This window comes from Odocoileus virginianus, chromosome 9 (genome assembly GCF_023699985.2).
Source record: "Odocoileus virginianus isolate 20LAN1187 ecotype Illinois chromosome 9, Ovbor_1.2, whole genome shotgun sequence".
NCBI classification, from domain to species: domain Eukaryota; kingdom Metazoa; phylum Chordata; class Mammalia; order Artiodactyla; family Cervidae; genus Odocoileus; species Odocoileus virginianus.
Window position 1 is genome coordinate 53,520,070 of NC_069682.1, and position 27,454 is coordinate 53,547,523.

At 48.9% G+C, this 27,454-nt stretch overlaps 1 protein-coding gene and 1 long non-coding RNA gene across 2 annotated transcripts in view; both read left to right on the top strand.

Annotated features, from left to right (window-relative positions):
• The first annotated feature begins 10,100 nt into the window (after positions 1-10,100).
• Positions 10,101-11,444, top strand: LOC110145039 (uncharacterized). Its single transcript, XR_002316072.2, has 3 exons — positions 10,101-10,266; positions 10,909-10,941; positions 11,213-11,444. It is a non-coding gene; the product is annotated as an uncharacterized lncRNA (long non-coding RNA).
• Positions 11,445-14,800: 3,356 nt separating this feature from the next.
• The window catches only part of LOC110145016 (piezo-type mechanosensitive ion channel component 2-like), a 57,699-nt gene continuing 45,045 nt past the window's right edge, over positions 14,801-27,454 (top strand). The window contains exons 1-7 of the mRNA XM_070471820.1: positions 14,801-14,887; positions 16,677-16,877; positions 18,341-18,545; positions 19,900-20,001; positions 20,912-21,077; positions 25,106-25,349; positions 26,617-26,713. Of these exons, the coding sequence (XP_070327921.1) occupies positions 16,716-16,877; positions 18,341-18,545; positions 19,900-20,001; positions 20,912-21,077; positions 25,106-25,349; positions 26,617-26,713 (976 nt within the window). The 5' untranslated portion in view covers positions 14,801-14,887; positions 16,677-16,715. The remainder of the gene's footprint in view (positions 14,888-16,676; positions 16,878-18,340; positions 18,546-19,899; positions 20,002-20,911; positions 21,078-25,105; positions 25,350-26,616; positions 26,714-27,454) is intronic.

The following is a 27,454-nucleotide window of genomic DNA, read 5'->3' on the forward strand; positions in this document are numbered from 1 at the left end:
TTCCGTCCTTGCTGGATGGAAGGGGCCTCATAAACTGGTGTTACTGTCCAGCTCATTTTGCCAAGAAGGAAACAGGGGATCATAGTGCTTAAGTCCCCGGCCCACAGGAAACCATGTCCAGCTGACTTAAAATGCCTGCTCTTAACCTAATCCTAACTTAATCCTGGCGAGAGCCGGTTCTCCACCTCAGCACCAGCAACATTTCGGGCGGGATTCTTCTTTGCAGAAGGCCGTTCTGTCCATGTGGGATGTTGAGCAACCTCCTGGCCTCCACCCACTAGACACCAGTATCACCCCCTCTCCCCGCATGCCAGCATGTCTCTAGACCCTGCCAAGTGTCCCCTGGAGGGGGGAGGGGCAAAGCCACCCTTGGTTGAGAACTCTAGAGTGTCCTTCACAAGGCCGTGATGACCTGAGTCATGAGTGCAAGTAGGTTGCCATCTCCTGTCCTCACCTCCTTTTGGGAAAGAGGTCCCCAGCAGCACAGACACACTCGCTACCAAGAGCCATCTCCCCTGGTCCTCCAACGAGTTCCCAGGACCTTCTGTCCAACTAGATTTTAACTCCTTGGAGGATGGGGCTGATGCGGCTTAGCCTATGCTGGGCCTACAGAAGGCACCTAATAATAGCTTCCTGAGTGATGGCATACTGTGGACCACTTAGAGAGAATCCTTAAACCTGCACTGGGCTGAATGAGACATCCATCTCGTTCACTTATTCTAGAAATAGCCACTGAGAACCAACCGACTGCCAGGCCCTCAGGGGCTCTAGGAGTAGGCGCTCACGTCTGCCACGTTGGCTTCAGGGTGTTGGCAAAGGTGCCACTGGGCTCATGGATAGGTTCAGGCAGGACTCAAAGGGTGTGCTCTCCATTTGGAGGGAAGGTGTGGGTGGGTGGTGGGGCTGATGCTGGCCAGGCTGCTCTTGTGTGGGCACAGGGGCTGTGGGGTGATCTGACCCCTCCCTGTGCCGAGGACAGACCCTCTGACAGCCCCCCTGCAGATTACAGGCTTGGGTGTGTCTATCTTGCTACCGCCCCACCGCACCCCCCCCTCCCCACCACCTGAAGCCTGTCGGTGCCCTTTGCTTACAGGACATGCTGCCTCCGCCACCCCTACAGAGTCAGGGCTGAGCTGCGCCTCAGTCTTGGGCTATCTCGCCATAAGGCATAGCCACGTCCCCGCACTGATCACCATGATGGTGAGTCCTGGGGAGGGAAGCTGAGCATGCATGCACACACCAACAGATAACTTATAATGTGTCAGTTTCAGATGTATGGCAAAGGGATTCAGTGATACACATATATATTTCAGATTATTTTCCATTATAGGTTATTATAAGATATTGATTATTGTTCCTTGTGTTATATAGTATATCCTTGTTGCTTATCTGTTTTATAAATAGTAGTTTGAATCTGTTCATCCCAAACTCCTAATTTATCCTTCTCCTGCTTCCCTTTCCTCTTTGGTAACCATATTTGTTTTCTATGTCTGTAAGTCTATTTCTGTCTTGTATATAGATTCACCTGTATCGTTCTTTTTAGATTCCACATATAAGTGATATCATATTATACTTGTTTTGCTTTGTTTGGCTTACTTCACTTAGTATGATAATCTCTAGGTCTGTCCCTGTTGCTGCAAACAGCATTATTTCATTCTTTGCTATGGCTGAGAAATATTCCATTATACATACATACATACATATATATATATATATGTATATGTATATGTATATGTATATACACCGCATATTCTTTATCCATTCATCTGTTGATGGACATTTGAGTTGCTTCCATGTCTTGGCTGTTGAAAATAGTGCTGCTGTGAGCATTGGGGTGCATGCATGTTTCTGATTAGACTTTTCATCTTTTCCAGATAAATGTCCATGAGTGGGATTACAGGGTCAAACGGTAGTTCTATAGTTAGTTATTTAAGGAATCTCCATATTGTTCTCCATAGTGACTGCACTAATTTACATTTCTACCAGTGTAGGAGGGTTACCTTTTCTCCACACCCTCTCTAGCATTTCTTATTTGTAGACATTTTGGCGATGGGCATTCTGACCACTGTGAAGTGATACCTCATTATAGGTTTGATGTGCATTCTCTAATAATTAGTGATGCTGAGCATCGTTTCATGTGCCTGTTGGCCATCTGTGTGCTCTTTGGAGAAATGTCTTCTGCCCATTTTTTGATTGAGTTGTTTTTTTTGATATTGAGCTGCATAAGCTGTGTATTTTGGAAATTTAGCCCTTGTTGGCTGCGTCATTTGCAAATATTTTCTCCTGTTCTGTAGGTTGTTTTTGTTTTGTTGATGGTCTCCTTTGCTGTGCAAAAGCTTTTAAGTTTGATTAGGTCCCATTTGTTTGTCTTTGCTCTTATTTCTTTTGCCTTGGGAGACTGATCTAAGAAAATGTTGCTACGATTTATGTCTGAAAATGTTTTGCCTGTGTTTCTTCTGGGAGTTTTACGGTGTCGTGTTTTACATTTAGGTCTTTAAACCGTTTTGAGTTTTTGTATATGGTGTGAGGGAGTGTTCTAATTTCATTGATTTACACGAGGCTGTCCAGCTTTCCCAACACCACTTACTGAAGGGACTATCTTTTCTCCATCGTATATTTTTGGGTCCTGGCACTTGCAATGAAGCTCAGAGAGCTGGAAAGCACTTGGCATACTTGATGAAAGATCCCATGTGAGCTGGGGGTGTCCTGACCGGGGCCTGAGTGCAGGAGGAGTTGGGCTGGAGGCCCATGTGTCCTTCTCAGAGAGGCTTTTTTTTTTTTGTGATAAAATGCTTCTGCTTGTCCTTACCACTGGGATGGCCAAGCTTGCATCACCTTTACAAGGGAAGGAAAAACCTCTTATAAGGGACAAGTCTCCTGGTTATAAGAGGGTCTCTGGGGAGGGCTGGGCTGTACCAGCCATCCCCTCTTGCTGGGATGTAACTCCCCACAGTGGCTCTGAGATGGGGAGTAGGGCTGGAAACCCCGAGTCCCCCACTACCCTGCTCAAAAGGGAGCTTTGGCTGCTGACCAAATGCATTTATCCAAAGTTTTACATCCAAAGTGGATTTGAGAGAGGGACCATACTAATGGCTGCTGCACAGGGGAAGTCCTACTTATCTGCCCAAATAATGGGGGCTCCTGCTGGGTGTAGGGGGAGTTGCTGGATTTGGAAATGAAGTGTTTTTTTTTTTTTAAGATTTATCTGTTTATTTAATTTTGGCTGTGGTGGTGGTTGTTATTGTTGTTGTTTTTGCATGCAGGCTTTCTCTAGTTGCAGCACACAGGGTCTACTCTCCTGTGGGGAGCACGGGCTCTAGGTGACTAGGCTTCAGTGGTTGGAGCACGTGGGCTCAGTAGTTGCAGCTCCCCAGCTCTAGAGCACTGGCTCAGTAGTTATGGCACATGGGCTTAGCTGCTCCTCAGCATGTGGGGCCTTCCCAGACCAGGGATCGAACCTGTGGCCCTGGCATTGCAAGGCGGATTCTTAACCACTGGACCGCCAGGGAAGACCTGGAAATGAAGTTTCAAGAAGGCTCAGAGCCCCTGGTCCTTGAGATGTGCTCTGAGAGGGGCTGCCCCTCCGCAGGTGTGGAGCATCTGCTTCACAGGCTGGCCAGGCTGCTTGCTGCTGCTCTGGGCCTGTGTCATCTGGATGGCCCGGGATCCCTGCCACCTGGCCCTGAGAAGTGCACCCTTCCTGGTCGGCTACGCCAACGTCCTGATCGTCCTCAGTTTTGTGGCGGGCCTCCGTGTGTCCCGAGAGGAGCTGTTCCCCGGGGCCCCCGGCTGGCTCCTCGCTGACCTGGACCTGAAACCCTACCTGCAGCCATGTCTCCACCTGGGTGCCAAGGTGAGCTCTGGGGATGGGGATGGGGCCAGGGGATTTAACATTTCAGAAAAGACCCCAGCTGAGGGCTGGAGACAGTGGCCACGGGGGCGGAGGAGGAGGCAGGGCCGAGGGGGTCCACCTTGGCTCAGCTCCCGGCTGTGGGAGACCCTGTGTGCCTTCGTCTTCACGCCGCAAGATGCAGGGGGAACATCATGAGCACCTCGTCTGACCCCCATTGTCTCCGAGGGGCATGGGTGATGTGAGCCCAGGGTGCACCAGGCTGTGGCGGGGACACGTTCCAGCCGGCCCCCGACGCCCCCTTCTACGGAGCTGCTGCGGCTCTTGCACCCTAGATGACAGGGCTCTGAGAGACAGAAGCCTGTTTCCAGCCCCAGCCCCTGTGGCGGGAGGGAGACCATGGCTTGCTTTCTGGGAGGTCCAGGGTGAGCCGTAAAGGAAGCCGTGTTTCCACTGCAGAGTCTCTGTGCATCTGTGTTCTGGCTGCTGCTGCGGCTGCAGGTCTCCGAGAGCCAGAGGCCGGCAGAGGAGGAGGCCTGGAGGGGGGACCTCGGGGACGTGAGCGGTGAGGACCTCAGATGGACTGGCTCCTGCCCTTTCTCATGCCATTTATGTGCATGTTTGAAGTTAACCATTTCCCCTAGGAATCCCAGAATCTTAGGGTCAAAGGAGCCTCCAGGCCCTTGTTTCTGGTCTGCCTTCAGCTGGTTCCCTGCTGGCTCTCAAAGGTCACACAGCTAGTGGTCCCAGGAGACCTGGCTCATGCCCAGAAACTCAGAGCGGGGTGCAGGGGTAGCCTGTGGTCTGGGAGGTGCCCAGCAACAGGGCTTTGCTCTTCAAGAGTTCAGATCTAGAACTTTCTGGCCCCAGATGGGATATGAGCCACAAGCCCCTTCCTGAGCAGAGTGATGTCCCTGGATGGGAGGGGGCTTTGGGGGAGGCTCTCTGGGCCCTCGTGGTTCAGAGTCCAGTGTCCCAGCCCTGGAGACACCACCTCCCCAACCTGTCTCTCAGTGGAGTTGGACCTGAAGGCTCCTGTCGGAAGGGGACAGGGAAACACTCTGGCTGGAGTCCCAGAAATCTGAGTACTCCTCTGCCTCTTCCCCTGCACAGGGCCCAGCAGCGTCCTGCTGAGCATTCCTGCCACCATCGTCAAGAGTCTCCTAGTCGAGTACTGGCTCTACCTTGGTGCCGCCCTGCTCTTTGCTGTCAGCTTTGCTGGCAAAGTGGTGGTCTACAGGGTCGTCTACATCCTCCTCTTCCTGTTCTGGGTGGCCTGGTACCAGGTGAACCTTGGTGGGACCCCGAGCCCCCAGCCCCTGCCCTGCTTCTCTGCCCCAGGATGCTTCTGCCTTCTGCTTTCTGACTTTTGGCCCTGCTGTGCGGGGTTGTCTCGGGGCTGGCACTCTCCTCGTGGAGGGGGGACCACGAAGCTCACAGGCTTCACACCCACAGCTGCTCGGCCAAGCCTCTGACCCAGGTGCCCATTCACACTTATCAATAAGGCCACACAGCCTGCTCCATGACCAGACGCACCAACCCTGCCTCCAGATACGTGAGCGGTTCCAACACATGGGTGGAGAGAGAGTGCATGGAACCTGGGAGCCATAGACAGAGGGAGTGATCAATTTCCAATACCACCTGGACTGCTCAATATATAGACAGAACTCCCAATGCCACAGCTTCCTGGCTGTCCGGGGGCGGGGGGTGGGGAGGGGGTTACCCTTCCTAGTGCTGAGGTTTGCTTTTCTGCAGGAAACTTAACTGAAGGCCTGGACCCCTGACTTCACTTTGTGTGTCTCATTAAAACTTATCTAGACCCTCATATAAGAATAAGCTTGGGGACTTCCCTGGTGGTCCATTGTAAGACTCCATGCTCACAGTGCAGGGGGGCTGGGTTCGATCCCTGGTTAGGGAACTAAATCCTGCATGCCACAACTGAAGATCCCACACATCACAACTAAGACCCGATGCAGCCAAATAAATGTATATATATGTGTATATGTGTGTGTGTGTATATATATATATATACATATATATATATATATACATATATATATATATATATATATATATATATAAAAGTGAAAATGTTAGTTGTGCAATCTTATCCAAATCTTTGCAACCCTATGGACTGCAGCCTGCTGGGCTCCTCTGTCCTTGGAATTCTCCAGGCAAGAATACTGGAGTGAGTAAATATTCCCTTCTCCAGGGGATCTTCCTGACCCAGGGATCAAACCTGGGTCTCTTGCATTGCAGGCAGATTCTTTACCATCTGAGTCACCAGGAAAGCCCATATATGTATGTGTATGTGTACGTGTACGTGTGTGTGTATGTGCATGTGCATGTGTATATATAAGGAATGAGCTTGGGCTCTAAGCAGCAAAGATTTCTGTTGGAAGGAACAGTTTTGCAGAGGGAGCTGTTCCCTGTACCCTTCCCTGTGGCCCCTTCTGGTCACGGCTGCCCCTGCCCTGCCCACCTCTCTATAAACCCTGCCTGGCCTTTATCAGGACTGTGTCTGAATTGCAGATACACTATAGTTCCTGGAGAAGGAGCTCCAAGTGCTTCTGGATGCTCGTGGTCTCTTACTCCATGGTGGTCCTTTTCGCTGTCTACACTTTCCAGTTTCAAGCTGTTTCTGGATTTTTCAATGAAACCCTAGGACTTTCTAAAGAGGGGTAAGAATGTCTTAGGCCCTGGGCTGATGTATGAGGAGGTGGCTTTTCTAGTTGGTTCTGTGCTCTCTGGGCATCTCTGTAAAGCTCCCGAGCCCCTCCAGGAGTGGGGAGATGCCTCTGGCAGCTCCAAGTTTCAAGATCGGAGCCCAGGAAGAGGACCCCCTGGAGATTTTGCTGCCAGGTCGACCCCTCCTGTTCTACTGGGGTCTCAGGACTCACGGACTTGAAACCCCAGGGTGCTCCCACCTTGGGATCTCACCAGACTCAGGCAAATCCCGTCCTCAGCTCGCAGCCTGAATTTTAGCTGCGAGTCTGTTTATGCCGAGAGCACACGTGCCAGAGGTTCCCGTGAGGGCGCTGGGCTTCCCCAGGTCATGGGAGCCCACCTGCCACAGAACTGTGGCCCAGAGCCGGATTCTCGGGCTAGCACCCTGTTTTCTCCCTACTGAATCCCCCCAGGGTGCATCTTGGAGTGGGGGTGGGGAGGGTGGCTGTTGTGACTGAAACTTGATGACCCCAGCATCCTGTGTTTCTTGGCGTGGCAAGTGAGTTCTTTGTCTACAGCGCCTCCTCTCGGTCGTAAATGCAACCAACGTCTGGGAGGCATTTCATGACCAATTTTGTTCCAGGGCCCTGGGAAGTCTCCTTCCTAGATCAGACAAAGATTCTGTGGATAGGCCACGCGATGTTTTCATTTTAGGATTCACAGGCCCTGCTGATAATCTAAAATTCTCTGGATCACCTGTCTTACAAGTCTATCATAATCCAGGAGAAGTTTTGTCCTATTGCTTCTCCCCATACTCAGAGTCGCACTATTACAATTATTCCATGTGGGGTTATACACATGGCCAACTGCCTCAGGACTTTAGCCATCATTAACTCTCCTGGGAGACAGTGAAGGACAGGGGAGCCTGGTGTGCTGCAGCCCATGGGGTCGCAAAGACCTGGACACGACTTAGTGGACTGAACAACAACAGCAAGGCTCTCCAGGACCCTCACAATCAAATATCACTTGCTTATCAAGACCCTGCTTACTGAACTTAAACACAGAGTACATCATGAGAAATGCTGGGCTGGATGAAGCACAAGCTGGAATCAAGATTGCCGGGAGAAATATCAATAACCTCAGAAACGCAGATGACACCACCCTTATGGCAGAAAGCGAAGAAGAACTAAAGAGCCTCTTGATGAAAGTGAAAGAGGAGAGTGAAAATGTTGGCTTAAAGCTCAACATTCAGAAAACTAAGATCATGGGATCCAGTCCCATCACTTCATGGCAAATAGATGGGGAAACAATGGGAACAGTGAGAGACTTTATTTTTGGGGGCTCCAAAATCACTGCAGATGGTGACTGCAGCCATGAAGTTAAAAGATAATTGCTCTTCGGAAGAAAAGCTATGACCAACCTAGACACATATTAAAAAGCAGACATTACTTTGCCAACAAAGGTCTGTCTAGTCAAAGTTATGGTTTCTCCAGTGGTCATGTATGGATGTGAGATTTGGACCTTAAAGAAAGCTGACTGCAGAAGAATTGATGCTTTTGAACTATGGTATTGGAGAAGACTCTTGAGAGTCCCTTGGACTGCAAGGAGATCAAACCAGTCAATCCTTTAGGAAATCAGTCCTGAATATTCCTTGAAGGACTGATGCTGAAGCTGAAGCTCCAATACTTTGGCCACCTGATGCGAAGAACTGACTATTAGAAAAAATCCCGATGCTGGGAAAGATTGAAGGCAGGAGACGAAGGGGATGACAGAAGATGAGATGGTTGGATGGCATGAGTTTGAGCAAGCTCTAGGAGTTGCTGATGGACAGGGAAGCCTGGTGTGCTGCAGTCCATGGGGTCACAAAGAGTTGGACACTACTGAGCGACTGAACTGAACTGATCAAGACAAAGAGCAGTGGAGGGACTTTGCTGGTGGTCTGGTGGCTAAGACTCCATTCTCCCCATGTAAGAACTCTGGGTTCAATCCCTGATCAGGGAACCATATCCCACATGGCACAAATAAGATCCTGCATGCCACAGTTAAGACCCAGCGCAGCCAAGTAAATCAACAGAAAGAAGTAGAAAGAGTTAGTCTCTCAGTCATGTCTGACTCTTTGCAATCCCATGGACTGTATAGCTCACGAGGCTCCTCTGTCCATGGAATTCTCCAGGCAAGAATACAGGAGTGGGTAGCCATTTCCTTCTCCAGGGGGTCTTCCCGACCCAGGGATGAAACCCAGGTCTATTGCATTGCAGGCAGATTCCTTACTGTCTGAATCACTAGGGAAGCCCCCCCCACCCCCAAGTAAATAAATATGTCTTTTAAAAGAGAGAGAGAGAGAAAGGGCAGTTGGGCCCCTCAGGGAAGGTGTCTTTTGTCAGGCAGGACCCAGGGAACAGCAGCCTCTCGACCTCGATCCGTTCCAGGCTCCGAGACCTGGGCCTGCAGCGGTTCCACGTGGCCACGCTGTTTGCTGAGCTCCTGTTGCCCGCTGCGCTCCTGCTGGCAGGCATCCTCCACTGTCGTTGTTGTAATGAGGACCTCAGGAGGACCACCGGCCTGCATAATAGCCCCATTACCTGGGAGGGCTCATCTGACAGGTACCACTGTCCCCGGGGCAGCCTTTGGAGATTGTGCGAATGGCAGGCTCAACGTCAGGCGGTGCACTGAGTCATCCATCTGTAGGTGTTCTGTAGACGTTGGTGGGGAAAGTTAGACCCTGTGTATCTCTGGAGGGTCTACGGACCAGGCCAGGGGCTTCTGGGCAGGAATGTGCACTTGGCTTTCGCTGCGACTCTCTGGGTCAGCGCTGTCTGCCTGTCGGATGGTCTGCAGGCCTCTGGGTCTAGTTTATTTTCGTTTTCACCATTTTGGCCTCTAACTAAATTAAGACATTGGCTGTGAAACTTGGCTTTTAAAGGTTTTCTAAAATTTGAGTCACTAATAGGATAGGATATTTTGCAGAATTCTTATTTTAGAAGGTGGTGCGTCGCCAGAGCAATTTGCTTTCTTACTCAAAAGTTAGGCAGGAGGCTGTGGCCTTCTCAAGGCCTCAAGGCCTGCATCTGTTTTTCGGATCAAACTCTGCCATGCTCCTAGCACGTTTTGTGAAAAAGTACACAAAATACCATGGCTTGATTCTTTTTCTCCCCGGGGGTTGTCAAATACTCTTTTCTGTCAACATCGTGCGGTTTGATTTTGGTTTTTACTCAGCTTTGTTTGTATCCAAGGTGGGATGTGAAAGCTTTATAGAAAAGAAAGGGTGCTTGGAGCCTGTTGGTCCCTGGGTGGGGTTGGGAGGCCCTGCCTGTGAGCAGGGCACTCTTTCCCATTGCGCCCTGCCCTCCATCCCCGAAATTATGTGTAGTTTGGAAAGGATGCCTGCTTTGGAGAGAGGAGAACACTTGGGGAGAAAGGTTCTCTTTTGAGACCCCCCAGGGCTCCCTGGGTCAACTGGGATGATGTGAAGGGGTGAGGGTTTTCAGAGGTGGCTGATGATATTTGCGGACTGGGTTGTCATGGCAACATAATACGCACTCCAGCCCACCCTGTACTTCCAACCTAAGCCCCCTGTGATCTGTCTCCCCCGGCAACAGGAAGGAAACCGACGTGCATCTCCTGCCAGACGTATGAGTGCCTCTCTTTAAAATTCCTCCAATGTGTGCTATCCCCAGGGAGCATGCCCTGCGTCGGGCGCACCAGACGCGCTGCCCCTGGCTCAGTTGCCCTGTTCACTGAGCATTCAGGTGTTGATCTCATTCTTTACAAAAATTCCAGCAGAGAATCAATGCCCGTCCCTAGGGGACTGACTAAGCAAATGACGGTGTGTCTCAGAATCTAGGATGCTCTGAGAGGAGGAGGCAGCCCTGTGTGTGCTGATCTGGGGTTAGACTGAAGCTAGATGGGCAAGTGGCAAAAGCAAGGGGCAGAACACTGTATATAGGATGTGCCCTTATTGGTCCAAGGAAAAGATACCTGCACACACAGGCCTATACTGAATGTATGAAGTATGCATCTTTTGAAGAATGCACGCGAGATCTGTCATGGTGCTTGCCTTGGGGAAGGAGACAAAGGTGTGAAGGAAAGTTGTTTTTCACTGTGTACCCTTTGTGCCCTTTGAATTACTTTTTAAACTACTGACTCAATGAACATGAATCTGAGCAAACTCCAGGAGATAGTGAAGGACAGGGAAGCCTAGCGTGCTTCGGTCCACGGGGTTGCAAAGAGTCAGACACAACTTAGCAACTAAACAACAGCAACAGTGCTTTGTCCAGTCAATATAACAAATGAGTAAACTCTTAAAGATTTGTTAGAGTTTGCTGTTTAAATAAATCCAATAAGAAAGGAATACTTTTATAAATAGAGCTCTGTGTGTGTGTCTCTTTCAGGCTTAAGGTTATACCTGGGAAACTTCAGAAGAGGTAAGAACTAAAGAGTCAGAGAAAATGCATTCTTTTCCAGAAATTGATTTCTGAAGTCAATTGTGCCCCGAGCAAAGCATAAATGTGATTCCTGATGGTGCAGGTCAAACACAACTTTCCTCCTATGGCCAAGTCCTTGATTCTGTCCCCTACGCGTGTCTGCTCAGGGCTTGGACCCATTGCGTTTATGGGCTTTTATAACACAGGCTAATGAGTTGGTACCCAGTCCCCCTGCTTGAAAGTCCCTCAGTTTTCTGCCTTTGGTTTTCAGATTACGACGCAGCGGGGAAGAGGAGGCCACTCAGAACTGTGCCGACAAAGCCAGCAGCTCCGAAAGGAAGGCGGAGGAGTCTGGAAGGCTGGGGAGGAAGGTGCCAGCAGGTGGGAGATGCCACTTTCCCTTCGAAGCCCTGCATGACGCGCTCTTCGCCCCTCATGGGGCTCTTCTCCAGAGCTGCCAAGAATTCTGGGCACCCAGGCAAACAGTTGACTAATTAAAACAAAAAAATAATCCACCCAGATTGTTGACCTGGTTCCCTGATTTGACATGGTCTCAGCATACTGTCTTCACATTTTATTTTGGGGGCAGGCCAAGTGTCTCAGGTGTGAGGGGGGCTGGGATGTCATGGCTCTGTGCCATCCGCCTGCTTCCTCCTGCCCATGTTCATTCCCATGCCCGATGGGGAGCCCATTCACATCAGTTGGACCTGCAGACTCTGACAGCAGCTGGGCAGACGGCTGACATTTTATTTTCAATTAAAACACAGTATTTGAGTTGCAAGCGACTGAGGTTCCCCAGGGTCTGTTTTGCTTACCTGGGGAGCCACTGCTTACAAGGGATTGGGGGCCCTGCTTATTGTTGATTCCACTTGCGGTTTGGACAGAAACAAGAAACGGGGTGGGAGGGCATTTAGCATGGCACCTGACATATTCTGAGCGCTCAACACACGCTAGTGTCTTTCATGTTGTCAAAGTACATGCTTTAACACCCCTTGGGCAGTTTGGTATTTATTCATCCATGCTCCATGGCATTTGGTAGGGGGATGCGGGGGTGTTTTGTGCACCAGGCAAGGTGCTGAGCATTGAAGGGACATAGGGGAAGTAATTGGTGCCCCTTCCCTTAAGTAATGCTCAGCAAACTGTGGCCCCAGGGCCAAATCTGCCCCTCCTGACTTTGCAGATAAGGCCACACCCATCTACAGACGGCCTGTAGGTGCTCTAGTGCTGCAAGAGTGTGTGACCCAGACACTATGACCCGAGTCTGGAATATTTACGATACGGGGTTTCCCAGGTAGCTCAGTGGTAAAGAATTCACCTGCCAATGCAGGAGCCACAGGAGGAGGAAATGGCAACCTATTCCACTCTTCTTGCCTGGAAAATTCCATGGACAGCGATGCCTGGCAGGCTATAGTCTATGGACCGCAAAGAGTTGGACATGGCTGAGCACATGCATGCACTAATCTTTATAGAAACAACCCTGGTGTAGAGGGGACATGAGTGTTCACCAGCACCTGGGATGTGGACAGAGGGCCAAACAGACAGCTTCAGCAGCAGAGAGGAGGGAAGCCAGTGTGGGGACGCAGGGCCTGGTCACAGGCACTCAAAATTATTGGAAAACAGCTTTCTTTAGGAAAAAAAAGCACTGTTTTCCTAGTTTTCTCTGCTTTGTTCTGGCTTCCTTTGAGATGCAGGCTTCTTCCCATCGTTTTCAACAACAAAGCCAGACCCCACGGCATCACCAGGGACATCTGGTTAAAGCCTTTCTCTTCCCCCAGAGGAGGAAACGAGTGATTGGGACTTGGCAGTTGACAAGCTGACTGCTGGCTTTCAGAAGTTTCTAGAAATGGTGAATGGAACTCAAGCATTCTTGAGGCGTGTGCTGGAAACACATAGCATGAAGCTTCTGGCCCCCGTGGTCGTCTGGCTCACCCTGCAGGAGGTCAGTGGTTTCCAGGAGGACCATTGCCTTCAGGTTCTAAGACCCTTCTCTTTCTTCTGCATGGTGTTGACCTCTTATGGAAAGTCCAGTGGGTGTATTTTTAACTCCCAGCTCCCCCTAACTCGTGCTGCTCTGATCACAGGCAGGGAATAGGAGCCAAGCCAAGGTACTCACAGACTTCAACACTTTCCTTGTAGGTTTCCTTGATGAACTCTGTGTTTTACATCCTCTGGGTGTTGTCCCTGCCCTATTCCACATTACGCCCCTTCACGTCCCGTGTTTCCACGGTCTGGGCGTGTGTGATAGTGGTCTGCAAAGTGATGTACCAACTGAAGTGGGTTGTACCCTCTGCCTATGCTTCAAACTGCACACAGGTGAGCTCCGTTGGAGCCGCAGCTTCTTCCTGGCCAGACAGGAGGGCTCCAGGCAAAGGCAGGTTCTGAATTCTCACCTCTCCAGCATCTGCCTTCCTCTCTCTAAGGAGAGTTGTCAGAGGAGCCATCAAAATACAATGCTGTTGTATCTGGGAAAAGCCAGCTAGTGCAATCTCGGCCATCTCAAGGAGACAGTTGAGGCCCATTTGGGAAGGTTGTGAACGACTCACCTAAGAGCCGTACTATGTCCATTTAATCATTCAACACACACTGATGGCAAGCCTGCTCTGCACCCGGCACTGTGCTTGGGGCGAGTGCTTGGGAGATGCTGCAGATGAGATTCCGAAGGGACAGATGAACACATACAAGGACATAGACACCTTGGGGCTGGAGGTGGCGGGAGGAGGGTGGAAAGGACACTGCTAAGTCTGGGAAGGAAGGGTGGGGGTGGGGCAGGTAGGAGAGCCCCGCGACCACCCTGTGCCCAGCCTGTGGACAATGTGTCAAGAGTACGGTGAGAAACCATCTGCCTGGGGGCCAGGATCTCTGGGCCCAGAGGGAGCTGATGCCCAGCCACCGCACTGTGAGGGGGAAAGCCCAATGAAGGTGCCAGAAGGGCTGTCTGGTCCATCTGGCTCTTTTACAGATGGGGAAACTGAGGCACAGGGCCTTGCTTGGGGTCTTTCAGCTGAAGTCCTTCCCAGGCAACCCTGTAGCTGAGTTGCTCCTGGGGTCCACCATCACCCAGTGCCCCGTCATCGTTTCTGCATCCCCCTAAGGTGTGGCGAGCAAATGGAACACGGCCACCAGCGCTGCTCGCCGGAGGACTGATGGTCTCACTGCAGCCTGTGGACCCGGCAGAGTGGCTCGGAACATTAATGAAGTGTGATGGCAGAGCCCTGCCTTGTCTGAAGGTAGGGATGACATCACAGCCCGTGATTAGCAGGTGCAGACAAACGGGGATGTCAGAGCAGCGTGAACCTCCGGGGTCTGAGCACCAGGGTAGACGGGACGAGATGGAGAAGCTGGCCAGGCCAGGCATGCAGTGGGCACCCTCTCCATAAACTCAGCGTCCCCTTCCTTCCCAGGGAACATTACATTAAGTAATTGCTTTGGTGGCCAAGTTATATATTACCGCGATGAACCTGGCTCTGACTTATCATTCTCTTTTACTGTTTTGCCTAGAGAGGTTTCCGTGGCGGCTCGGAAAGCCAGGAATGAATAAGGACAGAGGTGACATTAAAGGCAGGCTGTTAGCAGAAGTGAAAATTAAACAACTCAGCCAAAATCGAAGTCTGGTCGCGCCTTGCCTGTGTAGGTGGGGAGATTAATTGCTCCCCTTCTGGGGCCTCTTCCAACGTGCTGGGAGTTTGCAAGGGATTCGCTTGTGATCCGAACTGTTTCAGCTCAGCCTGTGACTTGAGGGTGGGGGGCCCTACTTCCAGTGACTCTGAGGCTCAGAGAGGCTGAAGCACTTGTCTGAGGTCACAAAGAGCAGCAACAGTGGGGCAGAAATGAGAGCCAGCTCAGGGTCACCTGCTGGCCAGGTCAGGCCATCCTACAGGGTCACACCTGAGAAACAGGAAGTGGGGATGTCTCCCCAAAGCAGTAGGAGACCAGGTAGCAGCGGCAGGTGTGTGGAGGGAGGTGGGCACACACGCCCCCTCTCTTCGGCTGGTCAGGGGTTCCCAGACCTCAGTCTAGAACAAAGAGGACTCAGGTAGCGAATGAAAGGAGGTTGCTGTCCTAGCAGGTAGGGACCCGAAGTGCTGGAGCGTCTCTAGTGCAGAAGTTGGGGTGCTGACGGTAACCAGCTGAGTCCGGGGCCCTGTCCCTGGCACCCTCCCAGGACAACCCTGTGTCTGCTTCTGGATTCTGCCCCTTGCCCTCCACCAAGGGCACTTCTCAGAGGAGGCCTGGAATCCAGAGGCCTTGGGTCACCCCTCTAGCCCTCCAGAAGGAGGAAGCCATGTTGGCCCAGCTTTAGAGCTTGTTCCCAGAAGGAGACCACGGGCGAGGGGCCCCGTGACCCGGCTGCACCCCACGCAGCAGGGGAGGCCGCCCTTGCTCCTCAAAGAGGAAGGCATGGCATTAAGTGCACACTGTTAGCAAGGCAGGGAAGAGCAGAACCGGTTTATTTTAACAAGCTACCCGAGAAGATGGACAACAAGGCTCTGCTGTCCTCTGAGTCACCGCAGGCAGCCCCCCTGCCCTCATCCATTTCCTGGGAACGCAGGGAGCAAAGGTTCATTGTCAGACACTTTATTTTAAGACGTGTCAGCCTCCGCTGGTTACCACGCAACTCCAGACATCGCCCCCAGAAGCTCCTGGAAAAGGACCAGCCAGCCGTCCAAGCCGTCAAACAGAAGTCCTATTTAGTCCCCATCTCCTAATTTGCACTGGGGTCTCCGCATAGCCACAGGAGGCTGCTTGGAACAGAGAATCTCTATGAAGGGCATGAAAGGCGGCGAGGAGGCCGGCCACATCTGCATAGGAACCGGGACACACTTGGACCGTCTGGGGCGCCGAACAGACCTCTCTTCATTTGGAATAATTGGTCAGTCTCTCGCAAGTGGCCTCATGTTACAGCACACAGGGCATACTTATGGCTAAATATGATCTAATAAGGTAATCCTTTTCACTTCCGTGTCACATGATCGATAGGGAAAATACAGCATATTTATAACCAACAATTAGGCTTTCACTGCATCTTCCCCCCATCGCTCATCAACAAACACCCTCTTATAAACCCTGCATCTAAGTGGTTCTTCCTCCATCCATCAAGTCATCCTGGGTGCAGGAAAGATTCCTTAGAATGGCCATCGCATTGGAAAAAAAAAAAAAAAAGATGCAGCCAGCTAAGGAAGATCTTTAAATTCACACCTCATGCCCCAAGATGAATTTCAACACAAACCAGCAGCGTTGTGAAGCTACGAGAGGGAGTTGTCCTTGGAAGGGGGTGTTGGTGTACGCCTTGTGTTATAAAGTAATACAATCAACCAAAGTAAATGAACTCATTATGATCGGCTTTTTATTCCCAGCTTGTCAAGAGTCATAACTGTATGAAGCTTTCTCCACCTCGATCAATTGGAAAATCAATACCTCTGTATTTGCAGAGAGCATCTCTGATGGGGAAAAATGAGAGGAAATGCTTGGGAGACAGGGAGGGGATGTTATCTACTCCCTCTGACAGGTTGAGTGAAGAAGCAGGCCCCCCTCCCTTCGTAAGAGTTGGTGCTGAAACCAACGTTTTCTGTTGGGACGGGGCAGCCTGGTGGGCTGATCACCCAAACCACAATGCTTCTGGAGAGTGGCAGGTGGAGGATCTGGGTGTCCTGCAAAGTGGTCTGCCTAGTGGGCAGCCCCGGGAAACTGGGCTTCTGCCCCAGACGGCACTGATGTGGGTTTTCTGTGCTTGGCAGAACCAGCTGGCTGTCCTGGCCCTGACGACTCTGGACGTGATGGTGAGCCAGCGCCAGAGCATCCACCGACTTCGGGAAGGACTGTCGGGGCCCCTTGCCAGTGCCACCTTGGATACTGTCACCCGGGCGCATCTGGACCATGGGCTGCTGAGTGCCTTGCAGTATTTCATCCACTTTGGATTTTACAAGTTTGGGCTTGAGGTGACCTCTCTGTTTTTGCTTCCATTTGTCAATTCCTTGTTTTTTATTTCTTTAAACAAGAGAAACATCTGACATATACAAAAGTAGAGAGAGCCATATCTTCAGCTGCCCTGCATCCTTCAGCATCTTTAGCAATGATCAACTCTCTGCTCACCTTGTACCCTTCTGTTCCCTCTCCGGGATGTGTGTGTCTTAGTCACTCAGTCATGTCCAGCTCTTTGCAACCCCATGGACTATAGCCCGCCAAGCTCCTTTGTCCATGATATTTCTCAGGCTAGAATACTGGAGTGGGTAGTCATTTCCTTCTCCAGGGGATCTTGCCGACCTAGGGATCGGTCCCAGGTCTCCCGCGTTGCAGGTGGATTCTTTACCAGCTGAGCCACCAGGGAAGCCTCTCCCGGGACCCAGGCATTATTTTGAAGAAAAGGCCATGCTTCATGAATACTTCTGTCTTTATCTCTCAAAGATGCAAATTCTCCAAAATACAAAAGCAGACTGTTACCTGCCCGTGAAAAATGAAACATTTCTCAAAATTAAACATCGAATCTGTGTCGATTTTCCGGATTGGCTCATAACTTGAAAATTTGTCCCAGTCAGGATCCAAAGAGACTCCACACAGTGTGACTGGTCACTTGGTTGATACATCCTTTGAGCTCTTCACTTAGAGATTCTCTTTCTATCCCTGCAATTTGTGTAATCAAGGAAATTGATCAAAGGCTGTGGGGCTTTTCATCGTCTGGACTTTGCTGATTGCATCCCCATGGTTTCCTGTGAGACGGGGGTATTCTGGGTCCATCATGAGCTCCTTGTTTCTTAACTAAAGACTTCTATGAAGACAGACATTCTCTCCCCAACTATTCAATTTTCCTGAGATACAGTTTTTTTTTTTTTTTTTATAGTCAAGAACAATGCTTAAATTTTTCAAATGTGGGAGTTGGTTTTGTCGGACCCTTCCAAGAAGCCAATGAGTTTCCAGCATTTTAATCCATTGTTACTGTTGCCCCAATAGTGCTCAGATTGCCCCATCTCTGGCCAGTGGGAATGTCCCACTTTCGTGACTAGGGGTCTTTATAAGGGGCCCTGCCCTCTGCCTTGCTGTCTTGTTAAACCTCTGATCCACCGAGGGCCCTATGGAGCCACAGTGCTGACCACAGATTATCCCCCATTCTCTATAGCCCCTCGCTGTTGAGACTCCACTCTTTTCTCTTTCTGGACCATCTTGAACAAACTGATCTTGTAATTTGTCCAATTTGCTAACACATCAAATGATTGTGATGAGTTTCTGGGCTGTGGGGGCACTTTGTAAAAGCAATAAAGTAAAAATAAGTAAATGAGCCCAGCTCTTCACCATCCCCAAATCTCAACCACCATCTCATCTTGGAGTGGTGGGGGGAGACAGCCCTTCCTGCACCCGCTGTTACCTTGTTAATGGCCTTATCTGCGTCTCTCGCCCTGCATTCCAGCTGTGTTTCGTAGCCGCCCTCCACACCGTGGGGCAGCGCATGGATTTCTACGCCCTCATCCATATCATCTGGCTGGTTTATCTGCTGAAACTTCGGCGGAGAAAAGCCATCGCTGAGGTCTGGCCCAGATACTGTGGTTTCCTCGTCTGTCTGATCATCTTCCAGTATTTTCTGTGTCTGGGGCTGCCTCCTGCTCTCTGCAAAGGTAAACCAACCTGCCTGCCATGGGACTCTTCCATGGAAACACTGAGTCTTGGCAAATGCTGACTTTGCCCTGGACGTATCAGGTCCTCAGGTGGAGGGACTAGGGTTCTGTGCCTTTTGTGGGGAGATTGCTGTGCCGAGGAATCATGGGGCCTCAGACATGGTTTGGGCCAATATCTGGGCCCTGTGGTTCTAGAGGATCAACAGCCACCATGGTGTGGTCCCAGCACAGTCAGACCCACCAAGCTAACCCAGAGTTGCCACAAGAGGAATGGTTTGTCCAACTCTGCCCAAAAAAGCAAATTCAAATGAAAACAGCAGGAAATGGGAGGAATGATGCCCTTCCATCTCGTATACCCTTCACTTTGCCCCGCTCTTCCCCACAGCAGTTCTGTCAGGTCATGCCAGCCAGATGTCTGCATCCCCACTGAACAGATGAGGGAGCTGGGCTGGATGGGAAGGGAGTACCAGCTGCTGTCACCTCTCCACTGGGGAAAATGGCTCTTGGGGGCCCAGAACCAAGGAGAACCCTGTTTGCGGACTTTGGTCTGGGTCATCTTTTCTATCTTCATACAGTAAAGAGTCAAAAACCTTGTCCTGAGTTGAATTGACAGTCTCTGCTCTCTTCTTGGGTACCGTTTTCTTGGCTCACACAAGTGTTGTCTGCTAGTGACCCTCCCTAAGGTCGTGTCCATCGTCTCCATCCTATTCTCCCTGCAGAGCTCCCTTCTCTCCTCTCCCTCTCCCCCTCCCCCTCTCCTCCTCCCCCGTCTCTTCCTGCCCCTCCTCGCTCTTCCCAACATGAGACTCTTCTTCCTTCTGTCTTCTCTTCTCCTCCTGTCTCTTCCTCTTGCCCTCACTCTCTGCCCTCTCTGTCTCGTCCCCCACTACGCTCCCTGTTCCTTACCTTCCTGTCTTCGCACAGTCTCATCACCCTCCCTCCTGCCTTTGCCCCCCTTTGCTCCCAGATCAAGGCTGAAGATTTTAGCCTGATCACGCCTTCCCCTCACCCCATAGCCTTGCTCAGCCCTTGCCTCTCAATCCTCAGCAGGACTGGGGAGTCCGCCCGGGTCTGCCCCCTGCAGATGGAGCCTGAGTGGGCAGCTGTCTCCAGGAAGGACCCTCAGCACCACAAGATAGACCCCTTCGGGGTCCCCAAGCAAGTCAGCCAATGGGAGTCAGAGGTTGAAGCAGTTTCTAGCACCCTCTGAACTTAAAGTCCTTCTCTTGACCCAAAATCACATCCGACACCTTAGTCATTCCATATAATTTGAAAGAAGCATTACTAGAACACAGACTTGATGATCTTTAGAAAAATAATGAAGATGAAAAGACAATTCCTCCTTCCTCTACAGATTATCCATGGAGAACCACAAGTACAGAAATACATTCAAATCTCATTAAGTGGTTATATCTCCCCGATTATGCCAAGAAGCCAGATGCCAATCTGTTATTCTGTGAGTACTGAGGGGGTCCAAGTACCTGTACAGTTGGACAGGTGCTGGGGAACTTGGGACAACCTTCCTTCCAATATTTCTCCATTTCATCTTCTTGTAATCACCCAGACCGTACTCAGCGAAGATATATAGTTACCAGGTTCCAAGGTCTCAATCTAATTAAAAAATGCTTGCATTGGAGAGAATTTTAATTCATAAGCATTATTCTGATGGGGCTGCGGGTGGGGAAGGACTTTTCAATAGATGATTTAAAATTCAGAGATTCAATTAGACCCTAAATACAAAGTGGATGGCTGGTTTGCAAATCAGATTTCCAAGGGTTGCCTCAAAGTCCTTCCAAAACATGGATGTTGTCAGCTCCTACTCATCCCAGAGTGAGCACTCCATGTTCTTTTCAGGATTTGTCCATCTCAGTCTAGAAAACAGCCACCTTCTTGAACATAGGCTGAGTTTTACGGAGAAGATATAACTGGAAGCTGTGGAGATGGCCCATGTTTTCATTTCCTTCATCCACCTCTGAATTCGATCCTGTGCAAAATTCATTTTTTCATTCACCATCCATCCAACAAATGCTGATAGACCCAGACTGTGTGCCCCTCCCCCACCTTGGAATCCGGTGGTCCCCTGGGGCCGTGGTTCTCTCTCTGCCTGTGGCTTGGATTCACACTTTGAGGGGAGTGAACTTTGAGGGCTCCTAATGACCTCTGGAAACTCCCACAGTGTTCCTGTCCTATGTGCCCCACCAAAGGCGATGGGGGCAACGAAGCTCCCATGTGATGCTGGAGGAGGATCAGGCCGCCCGAACACTCAGGCATACTGGCCCCAGGTGGCTCGCTGTACTGTGGACGTCCAGACCGTGGGCAGGGCAGCCCCTCCTGAGGACCACGACCCCTTCCTCCTGTCTTTGCAGTTGACTTCCTGCTCCTCCTTGCGGCCTCCCTGCAGTGGCAGGTGTTTGTGGATGAGAACACGGCATCCATGAGGCTGCAGGCGGGCGACAACGTGGAGATCAGCCGTGAGCTCAGGCCGGCCGACCTTGCCCAACTCAGCCCAGCTCTCAACTTCATCTTCTGCCGGTGAGAACTGGGTGCCTGATGGGTGGGCAGTCTCCACTCCTCCCTAGCATCCTGGGCTCAAGAATTCCTTACTTTGGAGAGGAAGTTACTATGAGTTTCTTTTTAATTAAAAAATTGAATTGATGTCTAATTTCCATACAGTGAAACATCCAGATCAGAACTGTAAGATTCACTCAGCTCTGGTGGGTGTGTATCAGGGCACAAACCCTCCATCCGCCCAGAAACACCCCCTTCTCCTCTTCCTAGGGAGTTATTTGCTCAGACCACCACTGACTCGATTTTTGCATTGCAGCTTAATTTTACCTGTTGTAGGATTTCATCTGAATGGAATTGTGTGGGATGTGCTTTTTTGTGTCTGGCTACCTTTACTCATCGTAGTATATTTTAGATCCATCCATTTTTCAGCGTGTTTCAGTAAATCATTCCTTTTTATGGCTGAATAGCATTCCCTTGTATGAATATTCCACATTTTTATTACCCATGAGAACATCAGCTGGTTGTTTCCAGCTCAGAGCTAATATAAATAAATCTTCTGAGAACATTCCTGCACAGGATTTCTATGGACATATGTCTTATTTCTCTGGATAAATATTTAGGTGTTGGATAGCTGGATCACAGGGGAAATGCATATTATTGGTTTAAGAAACTGTTAAGTAGTTTTCCCTAGTAGGTGTATGACCCTCTATGAATTTCTGAGTGCCCCACTCCTAGAAACATACCATAAGTTGACTGGGCCCCTGCCCTGTGCTATACACTCATTCTTGCATTCGAAATTATTTATTGAGCACCTATTATGTGCCAGGCACTGTTTAAAGCTCTAGGAATTCAGCAGGAAGAAAGATCCTTGCTTTTACCCAGCAGGCACTTTCTTTTTTTTTTTTAAAGAAATCAATGGGGACTTCCCTGGTTGTCCACTGGCCAAGACTCCATGCTCCCAATGCAGGACCCCGCATGTCACAACTAAGACCTGCTGCAGCCATAAATAAACAAATATATATATTTTTTAAAAGAAATTGATAAATTTATATAGACAAGCAAGGACCTAGGATATCCAAAACAATTACGAAAGAAGAACAAAGCTGGAATACTAATACCACTTGATTTGAAGACTTTAAAGTCCAATCACCAGGACTGTACTATTGGTAAAAGGCTAGACACCTAGATCAATGGAACAGTTGGTTCAGAAGGGATAATCTTCTTATTGAAGGTGCTGGAACATTTTTGGATAAGTCCATATCCACAGCCCCTCCCCAATGCACAAAGAAACTTTTTATCTGTATTTTGCATCATATGTAAAAATCAACTTGAAATGGATTGTGGGCCCAAATATAAAACCCAAAACATTTACTTAAAAAAAAATATGAGAACTTCTTTGTGACCTTGAGTTGAAGAAAGATTTCTTAAATAGGACACAAAATGCACGAGCCTTCATAGGGAAAAATTGATAAATTGCATTACATCAAAATAAAAAATATTCTGCTCTTCAAAAGACACTGTTAAGATCATGAAAAGATAAGCCAATGACAGAGAGGAAAGATTTGCAAAACATATGTCTGATAAGGACTTGTATCCAGAACATATAAAGCATGTCTATAGCTCAATATGAAGGAAACAATGCAATTTTTAAAACAGGCAAAGATTTGAACCGGCACTTAATCCAAAAAGATAAGAGAATAAGCATATTTTGAAATGATGCTCAACATCATTAGTCACTAGGGAAATTCAAATTCAAATTAAAGAGAGATTGTACTAACATACTTATTAGAATGGCTAAGATTTTTAAAAACCCCAAACACAGAAAATCTGACAATACCAAGTTCTGGGAAGAATTTAGACGCAGAAATGTTCATGCAAAGCTAGGGGGAAGGCGGCATGACAGAGCCACTTTGGAAGATAGTTGGGCAGTTTATTTATTTTTTTTTAGCGATAACATTCAACTTTCATTCTGATCTTACTTACTTTAATTTGTAAAAGTAATGACACTTACTTGCTATGAGTTGTAAAAATAAGAAAATTATAAAGATTTCCTTCCCATTTAGGTGACCAAGGCACTAAGTAGAGTTTCCTGAGCTACAGTAGGTTCCCATTCGTTATCTATTCTATACACAGTATCAATAGTGATTACATGTTGATCCCATTCTCCCAATTCATCCCATCTCCCCCTTCCCCACTTGGGGTCCCTATGTTTGTTCTCTACCTCTGTGCCTATTTCTGCTTTGAAAATAAGATAATCTATACTGTTTTTCTAGATTCCACATATACAAGTTACTATACAATATTTGTTTTTCTCTTTCTGACTTCACTCTGTGTGACAGTCTCTCTGTTCATCCACATCTCTACAAATGACCCAAGGAAATCCAAAAAAGTGGGGATGTGTGTATACATATAGCTGATTCACTTTGCTGTTCAGTAGAAACTAACATAACATTTTAAAGTAACTACAATAAAAGCCAATAAAATGATAAGCCAATAAAAATTTAAAAAAGAAAATCATAAAGAAACGGAACAAAAGATTATTGTAATTTCAGACAGAATCTGTGAAAATCTTAGCATATTTCCTTTCAGTCTCTTAAAATAATTTTTATATAGTAGAGTTCATGTCCTGTGAGAAATTTTGTATTCTAATTTTTTGCTAATAACAGCCACCACAGATAGATCATTTACCATTGACTTGTAAGCATTTACTCATGACTTCAAAATGCTTTGTAATCATAATTGTAAAGGCTACTTTATATTCCATCATTTGAATATGTCCTAATTTGCTTAATCAGAAATTACCTTGACATGTAATTATTTAGACTGTTTTGACTATTATAAAGTATGTGTGTATATATAAATATATATATAAATACTATATGTATATAATATATAGTTGAAGTTTAGTTGATTTACAATGATGTGTTAGTTTCAGGTGTAAAACAAATAATTCAAATATATATACTGTATATATACACACATTTGTATATATATTCTTTTTCTATTGAAGTATAGTTGATTTACAATGTTATATTAATTACTGCTGTTTAGCAAAGTGATTCAGTTATACACATATATACATTTTAAAAATATTCTTTTCCATTATGATTTATCAAAAGATATTGGATATAATTCTCTGTGCCCTACAGTAGGACCTTGTTTATCTATTCTGTATATAAAAGCTTATATCTGCTAACCCCAACTTCTTACTCCATCTCTCCCCAACCGCTCCCCCTTGGCAACCAATAAATTCCTTTTTAGAAGTTATTAAATATAGTTCCCTGTGCTATTCATCAGGACCTTATTTTCTGGCAGGTTTCTTCTAATGTGAAATGTACGTTGGCTGTGTAACCCAGCCACTGCACTCACAGGTATTTACCCAAGTGAAATGGAAACTTAGTTCCACACAAAAACCTGCCCATGAATGTTTATAGCAGCTTTACTCATAATCACCGAAAACTGGAAACAACCCAAATGTCCATTAACTGGTGAGTGGCTAAATTGTGGCGCATCCATACCACGAACCACCACTCAGTAGTAAAAAGGGACGACTTACTGACACGCATGACAATCCAGTGGGACTCACAACAGCATCGTGCCGCACACAAAAGGTGACACGCTGCCCGGTGCTGTGTGCGTGCTGTTTTGGAAAACACAAGACTATAGGGACAGAAAACATTGCTGGTTGCCTGGAGTTTGGGGGAGAGGATTGGCTACAACGGGCACAGGGAAATTCGAGGCTGATGGAAATATTCTGTGTCTTGATCAGGTTGGTGGTTACAGGACGGTATTTGTTTGTCAAACCTCAAAGAACTATACCCTTGAATGCAGTCTGCACCTTGATAAGCCTGACATTGCAAAAGACCCTAGGCTCTCGGATGTTCCCATCTCATGGGCGTGGCCATGGGTCTCTGAGGGTCTCCTGCTGGCTGCATTTCTCTCTTTGTCTGTTTTCTGTGTTTCCTTCTATTTTAAGATGACTTGTGGGAGGTACCTTTGTGTCTGTTAAATGACATCATCTTTCCTTTTCACTGGCCTCTTCAATCTTCCAGCTCCTATCTGGACATGGTCAAGGTGGCTGTTTTTCGCTATCACTTCTGGTTTGTGCTTTGCCTGGTGTTTCTTGCGGGAAAGACACGGATCCACATCCTGAGTGCTGGGTACCTGGCGGCCTTTGGATATTTCATGCTGCAAGGGAGCCATCTCCTCCTGCAGCCGGCAAAGACCATCCTCCAGCCGTGGGACTGCCTGGTCGCCTACTCGGCGCTGGTGGTTGCTGTGAAGACTTTCCTGTCGGTATGGGATAGTCCCTCTCTCAAGGCTGCTCTTTGTTTTCCTAGCCTGACTGTCTTAATACCCTAAAAAAGGTACTGCCAAAACCAACAGTCATCTTAAAAGGCCTTTTTCAAAGATATGTTTACCAAAGGTGGAAAGAGGTAAAACGATCCGCCGTGTGTCACGCATGATGCTGCCCGTGCTTTGGGGAGTAGCTTTTGATGTTGAAGAGCTCTGAACCCAAGGAAATCAAGAAGGGAAGGGGAGGACGCGCAGCAGAAAACATGCTTTATGGTCTAGCTAATCACCTTAGACGATGCTCCAGAGAACCCGTGTTCATTGCGCGGGACCGTGCTCACATTTCAAAGGAAGAAGTGCAATAACACAGAACTGCGAAGATTAATGCAGCAGTTTGAGGGCTAGGAAAGTCATAGGTCTGAAGCTGGAAGGGGCCTCCCTCCCTGCCTCCATCTTGGGTTGGTAGAACTTAAGGCTTCCACACAAGAGATGCAGACAGACAAGTACCAGAAGAGGCGAGCCCAGTACCACCCCCTGGTCTAGCAGACCCTGGGAGCCCCGTCTGCAGACCCCAGTGCTGGTTGGTTGTCTGACTGGCTGTGCCTCGGGCACAACTTGCAACCCAGGGACACATTAGGACTTTGCTCAGCAGAATGGAGTCATTCTTTGGAGGTCTACAAGCCTCAGGTCATCCTTAAGAATATTGGTCCTCATTGGCTTGAAAAGTTCCAAGTGATTGCCTATCAAACAAACCAGCTTTTACTGGAATGGTGACAATCGTCACCCCAGTTTATCTTATTGCATCTCCATGTCCACGGTGGGGATACCACAGTGTCCTTTCCTGTCATACATCTTAGGACTTCATCCTCCTAATGGCTCGTAGGTCTTCCTTATAAAATCACAGGTTGTGAGAGTGGGGAGGGGTCTCCAGAGATGACATGGTGACTTTGCAGATGGCAGCACAGGGAATCAGGGGAGGGAAGGGCAGTGATCCACTCGGGGCCACGCCGTTGCTCATGGCCGCTGGACTGCTGTCACTGGGGCCCTATTGACATGGAAGAAGCTCCCATGGCCTCTGGGTTAAGCCCTCCTTGTGTTCTCGGGAAGAAGCATGATTAGACCTCCCAGGCTGGATGGCCAAAGGAGGATGCTCTTCTCGGGGACCAGCGCATTGGATGTTACAACTAGGGAGACAAATGGTAGATGACACTGAACAGCAAATCTACGCTGGGAATGGAGCAGGCAGCATGTCTTTCCTCCTCTCTCACAGGTCGGCGCGTGCGTGTACCTGGAGGCCTTACTCAAATCACACTGCTGGCTGGTCCACATTTTTGGCCTATCCTGCACGGTCCCAGGTTACCAGTTAGGTAAGTGCCACCAACCCCCTCCCAGCCCCAGTCCAGCACAGCCCATGCAGAGCCCACGTGTGTCATCAGAATAGGAAGATGGAAGGCACAGAAGAATGGAGAGAATTGCACAATGGCCACCCGCCCCAGGCTGAGATCTAACAGTGCCTTCTGCCATCTTTGGCCCACCTGTGTGTGGGTGTATGTACATTTCTTTTGTGAAATTTCCAGAAGGAATGGAGCGTACACCAAGACGTTCTCCTGCAGAACCAGGTTCTCATCAGCTCATCCTGAGAAAACCAGCTCCTGCCCCCTAGTCACCTAATGCCCAGCCTACGTGCCAATGCCCCCAGTCACTCCTTACTGGGTCCTGACAGCTATTTGTTGTTATTATTATTGTGTTATCTGGACTCCGGATCCAGTCCAGGTTCAGGGCTGTAATTGACTGCTTTGCCAGACCACTCTCTGATGGGAGATGGAGGAGACCCCAGTAGAAATTAGGAGACCTCCATTCTCTCGGAGAAAAGCCAGGCACCAGATGAAAAGCAGAGAGAGAGAGCAGGGTGGTTCTGCCTTGCACCCTGAAGCTGAGTCAAGGGCACGGTGCCCTCCGGTCCACGGCCCTGGGCTTTGGGGGCGATTTCAGGTCTGTGCCAACGGCACTTCCGTGGGGTTTGCGAAACCCCAGCCACGCTGCTGACTCCTGGGCTTCGGGCCTGTTTGGAGAGGGAGGAGACCTGGGTTCTGCCCGACTGGAGCTGT